Genomic DNA, 15,697 nt, shown 5'->3' with positions numbered 1-15,697 from the left:
ATTAACATGAGTGTAGTTTTTAAAGTAAGATTACACGAGTGTTTTAATATCTAATTATATGCAGTTGCATACACTACTTTATTTAATCTCATGGCTATAGGTATTTATTCTTTAATTGGAGATGAATACAGGATTGACCAATTTAATATTTATAAACTCAAACTCAAAATATCTTTATTCAAGTGGGTAACCATGTACACTTTTGAATCGTCAAGTTAAATTAATCGTAAATTTACATTTACTACCAGTTCGCAAGTCAAGGGCGTAGAGCGGGTAAGAAGAACTGGCAAGAAACTTTCCGCCACTCTTTTTAATCGCCAGGTATTGTCATACAAATTGTTTGAACTGGAGCAATTCAATCCCAAGGATTAGGATCATTTAAGTAGTCCTCAAATTTATAAAAAGCTTTGTTGATTAGTTTTCGTTTAACGAGGGCTTTGAATTTATTTAGTGATAATACTCTAATCTATATATCTATATGTAATCACTGTAATCTATCACAGTATATTTTAAAGTTCAAATTCTTCAGTATATTTTAATATTGTACTATTTCAAAGATTCAGAAGTAATTTTGCAATGTTTAAACGATTTCTTATCTATACACTTAATTGCAGGTAACTTTTTCCTTACCTCACGGCTTTACCTATATCTAGTATATAACATTCTCGTATCGCGGTGTTTGTAGTTAAACTCCTCCGAAACGGCTTGACCGATTCTCATGAAATTTTGTGTGAATATTGGGTATGTCTGAGAATCGGACAACATCTATTTTTCATCCCCCTAAATGTTAAGGGTAGTCCACCCCTAAATTATTTTTTTTTAATTTTTGGTTATGTTTTTTGTATGATACAGCATTATAAAATCAATCAACCCCTAATTTTCACCCTTCTACAATCAACCCCTATTTTTTATTATAAATGATATACATGGCAAAACGACGTTTGCCGGATCAGCTAGTAATAATATGTAAATGAAACGATACAATAGATTTTTGTTTGGAAAACTTAAGCGTTCACGAGTGTATGCCTCTACACGGAAGCACGAACATGCATCATTCGAATCGAATACGTAATAACTATACAAATTGTATGGAAATACGTTACTTTCGGGTCGTCAATCAACGAAGTTAACGTATACGAATAGTTGATTAACTATCAGGCCTCAACAGGCCTCAGGAATCAACTCACAGTGGTTGCCTGGAAGAGATCGCTCGAAAGCGATAAGCCCGCCAGTTGCCTATCCTTTACTTGTAATTTTGTTAAATTTTTATATCATAAAGCAACAAAGTGTAAATAAAATAAAATATATCCAATGTATATAACCGTAAAAACACTTCCAAAACTCTCTTTTGTAAAATTAAAAAAAAAACTCACCTATATTTAGCTTTGTGCGCTGCATCGAATAAGTCGCCCTCAAACGGTGAAGTGATAAAATAGGCCGGCGACGTCAGTGTAGGAAGTCCTTGTCCAACGCTAACGGCTACAACGGAACCGAGACGTTCGCAAGCAGCACGTACGCGTTCGCACTCCAGACATGGATCGTTGACATAGACCATAGAACCTATAGAAAAAGTTCCGTTAGTCGAAAGACCTTTGCTTGATGTAGTGGCATTATTGTCTATAGAATGTGGTCTCAATTCCCACTTGAACTGTAACAATTCAGCACTGTTATTATTGTAAGAAAAACTATCGGTTATGCTATAATGCTATCGGTTATGGGCCTGCTTTGTATTGGACATACACCTAATCCTCAAGCCGGTTGCAGACCGAAAACTAAGCTATGCCAAGCAAGCTAGGCTAAGCTAAGCTAGAAATAAATAGCGTGCACACCAACAGCTAAGCCAAAGCTCAGTCAGTGTGGCGAATGATGTGCAAATGGTGTGCGGGGTAGCGGGAGGGGCTTAGCTTAGCTCGTGTAGCTGCGCATCGGCATACACAACTAACTTAGCTTCGCATATTTTAGTTAGCTCACATAGCTTAGTTCGCATAGTTTGCGGTCTGCACACAAGTATGGAAAACTGCGTCAGCTATGCGAGCTAAGCTAAACTAACTTAGCTTAGCTCTTGGTCTGCAACCCGTATTAGCGGTATAAGAGTTCTGGTACTCCACATTCTTCAATATGGAGACTAGAGACTGAAGCTAACCAAATTGGTACCCAATATAAAATCTCCGTGCAGCAAGGATCTCACTAAATTAACAGAAAAATCTTTATTTAAATTATTTGGAATTGCAATTCCAGATTTTCATTATCTTTTGAAAATTTTTTGTTATTGTTTCGTTAACAATTTCCTAGTAATTTCTTCCTAAAACGTATCATTTAAATTTCTTAAGTGAACAATTAAAATTTTTTAATATATAAATTATGAATGTTACATAGGGGGGCTGAAATAAGAATTTTAGGTGGGCTACCGTGGGGCATGGCCCAAAATGGTTGGGAAAGACTGTTGTAGACTATGAGTTCAGGATACAAGGCAAATCTTGAGATATAAATGTATAATATATCATGGCAGAGTATGCCTAGAGAATAGGTCTTTGCTATAAATAAATTATGCTAATGCTTGAATCTTAAATTTTATGTACCATGCACTGCACATGCAATTTAGGGACTATGTGACTCTATTTTAAGAATTTTGTATCAGAAACCTGAACCATGTCTAGTAAGAGGCATCGTATATAATATTGACCTTTAACTAAGAACCATGTTAACAGAAACATCTGTCAGAGTGAATAATATCAGTAAGTTACTGAATAATACAATATCATATTTTTTACTATACAAAATTTACTATTACTGCAACTTAACAGTTATTTATAAATTAATTAAAGATGAAAAAGATTACATAAATTCCTTATAAAATAAAGAAAAACACAAATTAAATTTATTTCCCTAGTAAAAATGTATTTAATCCATTTTTAAAGAGTAACCATCTTATAAAATCTAAATATAATGTTTAACTTAAGCACTTTTGCCTTATGACTGTGATAAATAAACAGCAATAACTTAAAGAAGAGAAATATCTATGTTATAGTAGTGTAATAATGATTCAGTTTCAATAAATATGATAGAAATAGTCTAACAAAATAATAATACAGTTGTAATATTAAGAAGGAGTTGTATTGTGTGTAATAAACATCCTTTTTCATGGCTAAAAGGTCCTATTTCTGATCTAATTATAATTTTGTAAATTACTATACCCGACAGAAAAAAAGGAGGGAAACAGTTGGTTGCTGTCTGTTATATATAGTTTGGGGTAATAAATCAACTGGTGTCTATCCAGTAATAGGTTAGATATGATACTACTGATACGAGATCATTTTATTTACTTTTACGTCAACTGTATCTCATTTAAGTGCGGCCAAAAACACATTTAGGCATGAATTTATTGCTATACTTAAATCGTCAAAAACAAATATTTTGAGAGGGTGTAAGTATTAACACGACTTAGAAAACACAAACAGCCAACGACACACAGTCGTTTCGGAAACAATTGCAACAAAATTAAAAGTATTGAAAATATATAAATATAAATTCACCATTATTTTCTTGAGTTTTGTCAGTTGCAATAATTGAGCTTCCTGTTTGTGACATTCCCTTACACAATTCGTCCATCTTGCGTACCACTAAATAAATCGTTAATTCAATTCTTCAATGCTTAGTTGCACAGTAGTTTTACACATCATGAAATGTAAGTCACAACACGTTAGAGAAATCCGAATTCTTGTTATTACTACACAAAAGTTTTCTTAAAATCGAAAGCATTTTATTAACTTCAAAAATAATATCAAGCTCAATGCTCAAATCACAAAAAACTGAAAACTGCCACAGATGACAGTAATGTATCGCGATCCAGCACAGACTTAGGGCAGCTGAACCATTGGATATCTAACGTAGGGACAAAATAATTACCCAACTCAGAAATGGAATATAAGTATAATGGTAGGGGAGCCCAAGAGGGGATTTCGGGATTTACTAAAGCGCGGCAGATTAATATATAGGGGGATACCTTGTACCCGGTTAAGTACCTCCACAAAACATGAGGCCCATATATAAGGCCGCCCGTGAAGGAGACAGGATCAGATTAGTAAAAAAAAATTGACCATCAGAAATTCCCGAGCGCGTCAGATTAAGGTAGGGTGAGTTAATTACATCCTAAAAAGTGTATATTCCACTAATCTGACAATTTGAGAGTGACGGAAAAAAAGGGGAGGGCAACAAAGTTGTAAAAAAAAAACGTCATCTCGACATTCTCGAGCGTAGCTAATTTTTTTTTTATTTTGAATGAAATAATTCAAGAATAATAAAAAATATATAAGCTGACGATTTCCGCAAGCCGAAATAATAAAAAATCGTCGATAAAGTTAAATGCGTGCAGCTGCGTGATGCCTACATTTCCTTAAACCGATCGGAATCTACTAAACGGCGTTCTAAATATTTCCCTTAAAATTACATTTCCTGTGAATTTGAACCGATAGATTTTGAGAAATTTTGAAAAATCTTAAAAAAATAAGATTTTTTTTTTTAAGTGGTTTCTTTATCGATCAACTTCAAAAACTAATCCGTCTTTGAGCTTAAAAAACCACGTTGATCGCCACCAAGCTGGTCAATAGCGGTTGATTCTTCTTCTTCTTCTTAAAGTGCCTCTCCACTACTGGAGGTTGGCGGTCAGCTCGTCAAACTCCTTCTTATTTTTCGCCAAGCGCATCAGCTGTTCTACGCTGGCCACTCCCGTCCATTCTCTAATATTGCGGAGCCACGACTTCCTCCTTCTGCCAGCGCGTCTTTTCCCCTCGACCTTGCCCATCATGATTACTTGAAGAAGTCGGTACCTTTCGTGTCGAAACACATGTCCCAGGTAACTTATCTTCTTCTTTTTAATGCTCAACGTGAGTTCTCGGGATCGTTTGACGCGCCGTAGAACTTCTTCGTTCGTGACTCTATGGACCCAGCTTATCCTCAGCATTCTTCGGTAACACCACATTTCAAAGGCGTCAAGTTTCTTAATGGTTGCCTCCTTCAAGGTCCAAGCCTCGCAACCATACATTACAACTGGCCAGATGTAACATTGAAGCATCCTACTTCGGAGGTGCAGACTGATGTCCTTGTTGCAAAGTACCTTTCTCATTTTGTTGAAGGAAGCACGAGCAACTTCTATTCGGGTCTTCACTTCATTTTCAGACTCCCATGCTTCAGTCAGCCATGTGCCTAGGTACTTGTATTTATTAACTCTCTCTAAAGTAGTACCTGCCACCGAGATTGTTGGGTTTAAGTCTTCTCTTCTGCTAATCACCATATACTTGGTTTTGGCAAGGTTCATTGATAGCCCCGCTCTTTTGCTGCACTCATAGACGTGGTCAACTATACTCTGTAGATCTTCAGGTGTTGTTGCTATAAGAGTGGTATCATCGGCGTATCTCAAGTTGTTAATTATTTGCCCATTGATCTTGATACCCCACTCTTTGCCTTCCAGTGCTTCAGAGATAATTGCTTCTGAATACAGATTAAATAGAAGCGGGGACAGAATGCACCCTTGCCTGACTCCACGACAGATTGAAATTAGTTCGGTTTCATCACCGTCCACTCTCACCGTGCTGGTTTGATTCCAGTAGAGGTTTTGTATTATCCTCATATCCCTGCCATCAATTCCGACTTCTTGCAGACGACGCATAAGTACCTCGTGTTTGACACGGTCAAAGGCCTTTTCGTAATCAACAAAACATATAATGACGTCTGTCTGTAAGTCTCGACATTTTTGAACAAGCACATTCAATGAGAATAAGGCTTCTCTGGTTCCTACTCCAGATCTGAACCCGAACTGGCTCTCCGAAATTTGTGCATCGCATTTGCCTCTAATCCTCTCATGTATAATCGAGAGAAAAAGTTTTAAGACCTGACTCATCAGACTTATTGTGCGATATTCTGTGCATTTCTTAGCCGTAGGTTTCTTCGGGAGGGTGATGAACGTTGAATTTAACCAATCCTTCGGCATAATCCCCGTTGCATAAATACAGTTGAAGAAGTTGGTTACCGCATCCACAAGGTGTTCCTCTAATAGTTGGAGAATCTCCACATGAATTTGATCTGGACCTGGAGATTTTCCAGTTTTGGCTCTCTTTAGAGCTTTTACTACCTCTGCTCTCAATATAGGAGGTCCAGTTTCATTTCCTGGTGTTACTGTGATTCTTCTAGTTACATCTGCGAATATGTCTTCAACATAGAGTTTCCAAGTAGATTTCTTGCTCTCTACGTCTAATAATACATTACCACTATCATCCACTAACGTATTCCGGTTTGTCCTTTTCAAAGTTTTGAGCAGTTTCTTTGGTGAGCAGGACTGCCACTCCATAAGGTTCGGTTGAGCCATTTTTACCCGAGTAGTACAGTACTTCGCCCTCTGTGGTCTTGTATCGATCGTTTCCTGGCCATTTAGTATCACTAATACCCAACACCCCAATTTCTAGGCGCCTCATTTCTTTGATGACATTATGTAGTTTCCCATGCTGTTTAAGACTCCTTACGTTCCATGTTCCAATTTTTAGCCTGTGTCGTTGTTTTTGTTCGTGATCCCCTCCGGAGATTCTTCGCACCCCTGACCCATTTAAGGGACGCCGGAGACTCAGGGCCGTGGCTATATTTGTGCTATCCATGCTTAATGATCAGAGCTGATCAACTAGGGAGTATTATGACGGTGGTTTCCCGTTGCCTTCCGTCATCGCAGATTACCACCGTACCGCCATCCTAGCTCCGCCGGTAATTCGCGGTTGATTAGTTCGAGAGATATCGTGAACGAAAGAAACCCGAAAAAGTGTTTTTTCGGGATTACTCCAAAATTTATGGTTCGATCAATTATTAAGATTGCAAAATTTCTTATGATGATGATAAAACTGCGTCGAATGCCGCCAACCGCGTGAAAATTGCTTGATCCATTCAAAAGTTATTGCGGTTTGAAAATTCCAAAAATAGTGTTCTATGAAACTTCTATCAGACTTTCGAGCTGGGAGAGCTCAAATGCATAGACATGTTATTTCTTTGAACTCAGCGAGCTCAAAATATCAATTTTAAGCGCCCAGGAATAGAAAATTAGCGGGAATTTGTAGGGATGGCCCTTTAGGTGAACCGTTTTTCTAAATTTTTTTTGTCAGATCAGGCGAATCCCTCTAGATAATCGTCAGATTATGAGACAGTACGTTTAGAACATAAAGACGAACCACATATATCTTAATCTGACGCGCTTGAGTATTTCAAAATTGCGATTTTTTTTTGCAAATTATGAAAATGGCCGTGGGTTTGCGTCCCATCGAAATCGTCAGATTAGTGAATGAGAGCTTTTTTTTGGTGCACTTAACACTCCCTTAGAAAATCTGACGCGCTCGATAGTTTTTATTTTTTTTTCATTTTCAACCCTTAAATACAACCACCCGCATCATGCAAACGATCAGATTAACATACGTACATTATTAAAAATACGTAGGGCATTGATGCTATCAATATCTGACGCGCTCGAGGATGTCCATGCAACAGTTTTTTTTTTACATATTTAAGAATCTATAGCCGCTTCCCCCACCGATGAAAAGTTATATATCATATAACATTTTTTTCTTCTTATTATCTAAGCTTGGCATCCCAATAGGTCTCTACGACGCTCGAGTAAATCCCCATTTAGCATCGTGGGCTCCCCTACCATAATAGATAAATATTTTTGTCGTACGATTTATATTTAGTATGCCTGAAAAAAGAAATTGGTAATTACAGTAGGTTTTATACAAACGTAAGTTCAGTGAAAAGAACTACATTATTATATCAAGAAATGTAGGAATTATGAAACAAAATGAGATTTTTTTGTAGTTAAACTTCTTTAGGCGTGTTATGAAAAATTGATGAGAGTGAAATTTTACGATGCGCGCGCACCGTGACACTAAATTAACAGAATGAAGTTGCCTACGGAAGATGCTACGGCATTGGACATAATTTAAAAAAAACTTTCGAATAATAATAGAATTTTTGTTACACTTAATGTAAGAGAATAATAATAAATATTTATTTGTTTAATTTTTCAAATGTAAACTGAACTTTATTGACTATAATGACTCCTTTTCCAGTTTTTAATTATTTAATTGTAATTAATTATTTGCATGCAATCAAAAACGATTTTTAATAATGCCAAAGAAGTATAACTTCTTACGCGCGTACATAAGTACACGCACCCTTTTTTATATATAGATTTAATTTACTTTAAAGATTTTTTATGTTGCCATATTTTAGTCACAATTTAATTTACAAATTCTTGTACATTTAAGCTATGAACATTCTTGTGTTTAATAACATCAAGTTTTCCACGATAATCAAACATTTTTGAGTATTTTTTCGCAATGTCATAATTGTTTATGCTAATAACTTTTAACAAGCTTTACTATCGTAGAGGAAGGATGTTGTGTACTTTCTCTTCATCTCTTATATTCCATCCTCTTCAATCCGAAAACTCTTTTTTACCTCAAGAACAATTATAAATTCACGAGAGGTCATAGTTATAGCAGTACGCTATTAAGAATACGATGTCCTTCCTTAAATCGCATGACTTCCTTTCTTGAAGAGTTTAGGGTCTCCGCAGTGAGACTATGGAATTCACTTTCTGTCCCTATCCTCTTTCTCTATATTTCTTTAAATTTCTTCTGTACAAGGACAACTTCGTAACATAATAATAATTAACATTTAAACATAAACGCCCTCGTTATTATTTAATTTTTTTAATTGTACATTTTTTGCACGAAGTGTTAAAAAATAAACCACAGCATATAATATGTATAATAAAGTGGGTTATTCAGCGATAGTAGGCATCCCGCATCAGTAGACATTAGTCAATATTCAATTTCAATAACTCAATAACATGTAACAGCCAACAGGCGATCATTAGAATGTTGTCAACAACGTCATTGTTTATGTTAACGAAAATAATGTGATTAAAAATTATTTCATATTATTAATTGATTAGTACTGGATATAAATTTAGATATTTTTTTGCTAATTATTAAATAGTAAATTAAACTACTTACTAGTAAGTAGTCGTTTATGGACCTTTTATAGTTCTCTATTTTTACAATTTATTATTAACCATATAGAAACCACATTGATAAGATAAAGGCGTTGTTAATATTAGCATTACTGATAAACAATGGGATAACAGAAAAACCAATGAACGCGATGTGTGAACAGTTAACATAATTATTTTCTATTGAACATACTCTTCACAATATTTTTAGTAATGGAACATTTTGGTTTGTCGCACATATTATGCGAGCCAGATAAATATAGTCCAGATACTTTGGACTTGTTAGCAGATGACGAAGCAAGAGAATATTGGTTAAATACATGTGAAAAACTTGTAGACAAGTATGTCAATTTTGCATTAACTCGGAAAGATGATCCCACTATTGAAATACGCGCACTCAAGTTTAAAACATGTTATGTGGAGGCATTAAAAGAAATAAGAGTAAATCCACTGTAAGTATTAAGTTATCTTTTTGTATATAAGTTGTATAAAGTTGCAATGAAGCATAGGATGCCCATACCACATATTATGAATCTGCAGCATTGAATATGTTTCATAACTAAGGATTAGAGCAAAAAAATAAAATTTGTTACCAAGTAACCCATATTGATAGTATATAGTATCTATCTATACTAGATGTACACATCTAATTACATACTGTATTTTACAGAGCTCACGGATACTTAACTATACGCTTATTACTTGATATTAATGAAACTTGTCTTCGAGCTCAAGGCTTTTTTGATTTATGGAAACAGCAGAAAAAGTATGAAAATGATGCTGCTCTAGCTCAGCTTGCATCAAGACTGGCAGAAATAGATGCCATACTAGATGATAGACAGAAATGGATTGCGTTATGTAGTGGAGTGCTAGCAGGTAAAGTTAAATTTATTTTAGTGCTTTTGGATAAAATCAAAACATTTTATTATATACAATTTGTCTTAAAAGGTAATATGTTTGATTGGGGGGCCCAAGCTGTAACATCAATATTAGATAGTGGACTATATGAAGCACTGCAAAAGATTCAAAAGCGTCCCTGGCTGTGTGATGGATTTGACCAATGGCTGAATAAATTACAGGTATTCTACTCTCAAACCCTTTAATATTACTTTATTTTATATCCTAAAAGCTTCAATATGAAGAATTGTTTACAGATAAGATCAATAGAATTTATCTGTATTATATTTGTTTATACTTAAATATAATTTTTGTAACATAATTTCCAGAATACAGTTCATCACTGTGCGGCTGTTTTTGTAGATAACAGTGGTGTTGATGTCGTATTAGGAATTTTACCATTTGTTAGAGGGCTCTTGCTACGAGGAACATCAGTTATACTATGTGCAAATGAATGGCCTGCTTTGAATGATATTACAAATTCAGAGCTGGAGAGTGTACTTCAGAGTGCATCCCTAATATGTCCAATTATCGCTGCAGCCAGTGCATCTGGTAATCTAGTTGTAAGATCCAATGGCCAAAGGGGACCATGTCTCGATTTAAGAACAATAACTTTAGGTACGTTTTGGGATTTATATAAATACTTCTTTAATTTCAACATTCTTAAATGTAGATATTAAAAGTATATTATAAACTGGTGTACTTAAGGCGTACTCTGCCTTAATGTGTGAGTCGTTGGTATTATTGTTTTTGCCTGAAGCTAAATTTTATTTTGCAGATCTTGCCACTGAGATGAAAATGAGAGGAGTAGATTTAATTGTATTAGAAGGAATGGGCAGAGCTCTACATACAAATCTGAATGCTTGTCTAGCAGTAGACTCATTAAAATTAGCGGTCGTAAAAAATGTATGGCTTGCAGAACGGCTTGGTGGACCGCTTTTTTCGGTTATTTTTAAATATGAAGATAAACCTACACATACAATGCCATAAATATTATTAGTTATTTACGACAGTATTTAATGAAAACTAATAATTGACCTACATATAACTGAAACAGGAAAATGTAATTGTACATTTAAGAATGATTAATTTTATTTGTTTTGTGTTAACATTACTGACATATTTTGAATATATTGAGTGTTACCTTGTAATCAATTTATTTACACCTATTTGAAATCTTAAATTAAGTTAAATCTTTACATTATTAATATTACTATTTTTTTGTTATTTGAGGATAATTATATTCATAAATTGAAGTAATAATAATACAAGTAATTTGGTATGATTTATTAAGAAGTAAAATGACCCGACTGAATTAATAATTAAAAGAAACTTAACAGTTCATTTATAAATTCATGTGACTAAATTCTAAAATATCAACAATATACCCATTTATTAGACAATCACCTGCAGGAGCTAACAATCACGGAAGGTATAAAATAGGTAGCTATTAGCTAAATGAACACTTCATCAAATAGTTAATTTATAACGGAATACAGTTCTACTAAATGACCATGCTACATCTTACCATCATGACGTCAACAATACATTCTATACTTCATCTTATTCTTATTTTTCTACTCTTAACTTTTTAAGATCTGTTGAGCCAAGCAATCACTTTAAATAACAAATAAGCAATACTTATTGCATAAGCAATTTTTTCCTTTTGTTGTCTTTGAAGTGTTTCAGCTTCAATAGACATAACACGACGATTAAGTTTTGCAATTTGACGGCGAAGATGCACAAGTTCCTCAGCGGCAGACAGACCCTCCCCATTACTTATGGGTGGAGTCGGATCCCTTAAAAATAAAGAAAAAATATATAATTACATAACTTGACAATTGACATGTATTTCAATTCAAAATGTTTATTTTTACAATTTCTTTATAGTATTTGGTTGGTTGGATCTTAGATGTCAACATGCAAAAAAGGCAGGATCAAATATAACTAAAAATTAGATAACAAAAAATAAATATGGTTTCGGGAGAGCTATAAAATCTTTTATTACCTCAAAACTAGACGTGATTCCGTCATGGTCGATTCATTAAGAATGTCAGAATGGGGTAGCATTTGACGGGCAACTTCTTGAGAACGAACAGCTCTAGCATTTCTTGGTGGAGAGTTAGCAGAACCAGGAAGAAAATCATCAGCTGATGGGAAGTAGTGCTGGTCCAGTGTAATAACACGTGGTGGGGTGGTCACTCGTATCATTCCAGGGTCAGTTGGTAATACTGCATTATCCAATTGGATTTCTCTGGGTGTTGCTTTTGTCCCTGTAATAAGAATATTTGGCTCATGATTGTGATAAACCTTAAGAGACAATGAACTTTTTTACAAGTTCTAAATAGAGAAAGTTCAAAGACATCCACTAAGAAATATTTTGATACATAATTTGCTAGTTGGAGTAAAAAAGTTCCATAACAATAAATTGCCCACTGAAGTTAACACATATAATAATTTTTGTCATTGTGGCAGATATTTTTGAGGTGGATAAATTTCCTCATAAATCAATAGGCCTGTGCCTTTTGATCGAAAAAAAACAGGTATCCAATCCCTGGGTATGTATACACCCAGTGATTTGTAGTTGCTTTAAGAAGCAATATAGTAAATAGTAAGCTAGAATGTTATGGGTGCAAAAGTCATACCAATATGCTGATCTTGTCCCATGACAAGAATCCTCTCAGGAACCTTCATGTCAAATTTTTCATTAGCATAGTCCCATCCAGAAATAATTCCATTTGGAGTATTCTCCTCATCAACTACATCACCCGTTGCCTAAAAACATACACTTTTATTGTATCTTAACTGCCCTACAAAGAACCAAGAGACAAAGAACCTACATACAGACATTTAAATTACTGATTTATACATCACCTGAATATTTGATTACACTCATATAAAGATTTTGTTGCTACTCTTGAATTTTAATTACTACCATAGAAGTGTCTACGCACATTAGGTGGTAAAAGATATGAGGGTATCTTAATTACCTTTATTCTGTGTGGCACAGTCATATTATGACTTATAAGCCTTGCATAAGCTTCGTCTGATGTATACTGCATTTTTACAACTTTTCACTTACGATATCTATAATTGAATACTGATGTGCCAGTTCCAGATTTACTTAAACTCCTAGAAATAAAATTATCGTAAATTAAACAACGCATCTATGAACTAAAAAAAATTGGAAATAATTTTAATAATTATAGACTATATTACCTATTATTCAACCTCGAATGCTGAGTTTACTAGAGTTTAGAGTTGGTTACAAAGAATTTAAATTAATAAGTTCCATATAAGTTGGATTAAAACCAACTGAAACCTACCTTCTTTTTTGGCCAATGGCCACAAATTTTGACAGTATATGAAATTTAGAAAATTCAAAATAGAAATAAATATAATTTGACAGCTTTAGTAACGTCAAAAGTCAAAACTAGGTAATATTTCAAAAACACTTGCAAGCAGTAAATTGTCGGCGAGATATGACACGACCTAACAAGCGTAAGTAATGTCAACTCCTACAGATGTTTCCCCTAGGACCAACTTCAAGAAACTCCTAAATATCGATGAAACACTGTAGAGGTTCTACAGTAATTTCAAATATGCATTAAAATACATACATTAAAAAAAAAGTGTACAAAGTACATATGCCAGAAGTGAAACTTCTTTGGTAAACTATTTTTTAGCTCTTGTTCATATTTATACAAATCTAAAATTTTAGATTTCCCAGACTTAGAGGGAGGGAAGTTATATTATGTTATTTAAGCAAGGTTTATTTTTTATTAATGGCTCTGGCATGATTTGTGCATTAGCCAGCGTCAAGTATAGAATTTTTTTGCTTTGTGTTTAGAAATTCGACCGTGTCCTCCATGTACGGTTTAAGCATTCGCCCGGTACCGCACAACCCTCCCAAAGGCCGAGAACAAATTTAAATTAAATTAAAAGTTGCCCTCGAACCGGGAATCGAACCCGGTACCCCTCACTTAGCTGCCACTTAATAAGACCGCTAGGCTATGAGGCCCCCCTAAGCGAGGTTTCTATTTCTTAAGGCCGATTTACATTATCTTAGTGTTTAGGAGAGTGCTTTAGGATAGTACTTTAGTTGAAACATGTAAACGCTACTTGCTTTAGTAAACGCTACGCTAAAGAACTTGCCTTTAAAGTTGTACTAAAGCACTCTCCTAAACACTAAGATAATGTAAATCGGCCTTTATGCAAAGTAAAAAATTAGGCAAAGTTGGTAACATTATGTTTAACGTCAAAAATCGTGGAAATCTCCTATTGGCAGACAAATGACACTAGACATTTTCGTTGCCGCATACATTTCAAGCCAAGTTTCATTAGGCTTCAACAAAATTATTGTGCGATATAACTGAATTCGTATTTTAATCTCATAAGATAAAGATAGTCATAATACCTTTTAAATATGGCACGTTGATTTGTCCTATACTGTTTTAGTAAAGAGTTTCTGTATTTAAATACTTCAATAAAAACAATGTATTTTTCACCAGTTTAGAGAACATAGTTTTTTTGGCTGCAAGAGTCTTCAGTTTGTTCAAATAATTACAAATAATTAGCTTACGTACGTTGGAAGCAATGAAGGCTGTGGGGTTTAGCGCGTTACTGTTTTTAATTTTAACACACGCTTTTGACTCAATTGCATCCAGCGCCGACACTAAGAGAGAAGAAAAGAAATCAAAAGGAGTGACAACATTCGTCAGTGCAAAATGGGAAGCAACTCCAATAGTTTTGGAATTAGCAGAATATTTATCTGGAGAGAGTGGCGATATATTCTGGTCATTTGTGGATGGCATCAATTCATTGAAATCTAGTCTGTCTAGTCTTAGTAAGTCATAACATTATTGGCATGGGCTAAATATTCACTAAGTACATTTTATGTTTATTATTTGTTAGACTATATAATGCAATAGGAGGCTCGGGTAGGAGGCTCATCTGATGTTAAGTGATACCGCCAACCATGGACACTCTCACATTGCCAGAAGGCTTGCAAGTGCGTTTCTGGAAGTAATATACAAGTAATGAGCAGAACAAAATATATTTAGGTATAGCTTCAGGCCTAAGATAACCTAACTAATAACTTAGGTTAAATGGCTTAAATTTATGTCCATCTTTGCTTCTATGCCCAAAACTTTTCCCTCATAAAGAAATTATTATTTAAAACTTCAATTTATGCTTTACAGATACAGACAAAGAAGTATATGATACATGCATTGGTATAGCAAGTTCATTATTAGCCCCAGCCCAGTTACGTATGGCTAAACTTGCACTTTCTATGCACTTAAATTCACCCACTGTACGGATGTTTGATGAAATCGCTACTCAAAATGGAGCTAAACAAGTAAACTGTGATGTTTTTGTTTCAATTGCATCACAAAATATTTGTGATAATGATATTCTGAGGGATGTTCTTAAATCAACAAGCCAGTATGATGCAGTAAGTATTTGAATGCTTGTATAGGCTCTGTGTAAAATATCAATGATTGGTTAGTGAAGTAATCATTGTTGAAGTTGTAACAATGAAAAGTCAATAAGATTGTTCATATCTTGATATAACTAAACCATAAAAATTCTGTTACTCTTTTACACGCTTAAATTTTCTAAAAACCATTGTAGACCACATATTAACGCTGCAACATACATATAACATTTTAATTCAGTGGGTCCAGAGAGTGTTCAATTGCTTGGATTCAATAAGTCAATATTTTATTTTAGTAGAGAGATAACACCAAAAATAGT

At 34.5% G+C, this 15,697-nt stretch overlaps 4 protein-coding genes across 8 annotated transcripts in view; 2 read left to right on the top strand and 2 right to left on the bottom strand.

Annotated features, from left to right (window-relative positions):
- The window catches only part of LOC125061792 (protein ECT2), a 54,427-nt gene extending 50,600 nt beyond the window's left edge, over positions 1-3,827 (bottom strand). For 3 of the 4 annotated variants that reach the window (XM_047667387.1, XM_047667388.1, XM_047667389.1), the window contains exons 1-2: positions 3,534-3,827; positions 1,374-1,560 (exon numbers count right to left, since the gene is read on the bottom strand). In XM_047667387.1, the coding sequence (XP_047523343.1) occupies positions 1,374-1,560; positions 3,534-3,609 (263 nt within the window). In that variant the 5' untranslated portion in view covers positions 3,610-3,827. The remainder of the gene's footprint in view (positions 1-1,373; positions 1,561-3,533) is intronic. The other variant, XM_047667391.1, reaches the window with a different exon arrangement.
- A 5,053-nt stretch (positions 3,828-8,880) lies between these two features.
- LOC125061809 (4'-phosphopantetheine phosphatase) lies at positions 8,881-11,091 on the top strand. Its single transcript, XM_047667411.1, has 5 exons — positions 8,881-9,495; positions 9,714-9,919; positions 9,992-10,122; positions 10,270-10,558; positions 10,719-11,091. Exons 1-5 carry the CDS (start codon positions 9,257-9,259, stop codon positions 10,928-10,930), a joined length of 1,077 nt encoding a protein of 358 aa, XP_047523367.1. The 5' UTR covers positions 8,881-9,256; the 3' UTR covers positions 10,931-11,091.
- Positions 11,092-11,212: 121 nt separating this feature from the next.
- Positions 11,213-13,376, bottom strand: LOC125061811 (transport and Golgi organization protein 11). Of its 2 annotated transcripts, none has more exons than XM_047667413.1 (5): positions 13,267-13,376; positions 12,931-13,072; positions 12,586-12,715; positions 11,949-12,213; positions 11,213-11,739 (listed from the first exon to the last, which is right to left on the bottom strand). In XM_047667413.1, the coding sequence occupies exons 2-5, from the start codon at positions 13,000-13,002 to the stop codon at positions 11,532-11,534; spliced, it is 675 nt and encodes a 224-aa protein (XP_047523369.1). In that variant the 5' UTR covers positions 13,003-13,072; positions 13,267-13,376; the 3' UTR covers positions 11,213-11,531. The 2 variants fall into 2 exon arrangements, with proteins under 2 accessions (XP_047523369.1, XP_047523368.1); XM_047667412.1 differs by having other exon boundaries at positions 13,160-13,303.
- An 870-nt stretch (positions 13,377-14,246) lies between these two features.
- LOC125061944 (UDP-glucose:glycoprotein glucosyltransferase) overlaps positions 14,247-15,697 on the top strand; it is a 47,694-nt gene continuing 46,243 nt past the window's right edge. The window contains exons 1-2 of the mRNA XM_047667579.1: positions 14,247-14,786; positions 15,142-15,395. Coding sequence (XP_047523535.1) covers positions 14,537-14,786; positions 15,142-15,395 — 504 coding nt within the window. The 5' untranslated portion in view covers positions 14,247-14,536. The remainder of the gene's footprint in view (positions 14,787-15,141; positions 15,396-15,697) is intronic.

The sequence above is a fragment of the Pieris napi genome, chromosome 24, assembly GCF_905475465.1.
Source record: "Pieris napi chromosome 24, ilPieNapi1.2, whole genome shotgun sequence".
Classification (NCBI taxonomy): Eukaryota; Metazoa; Arthropoda; class Insecta; order Lepidoptera; family Pieridae; genus Pieris; species Pieris napi.
Note: the sequence above shows the minus strand (reverse complement) of the source record. Positions and strands in the feature narration are given on the sequence as shown.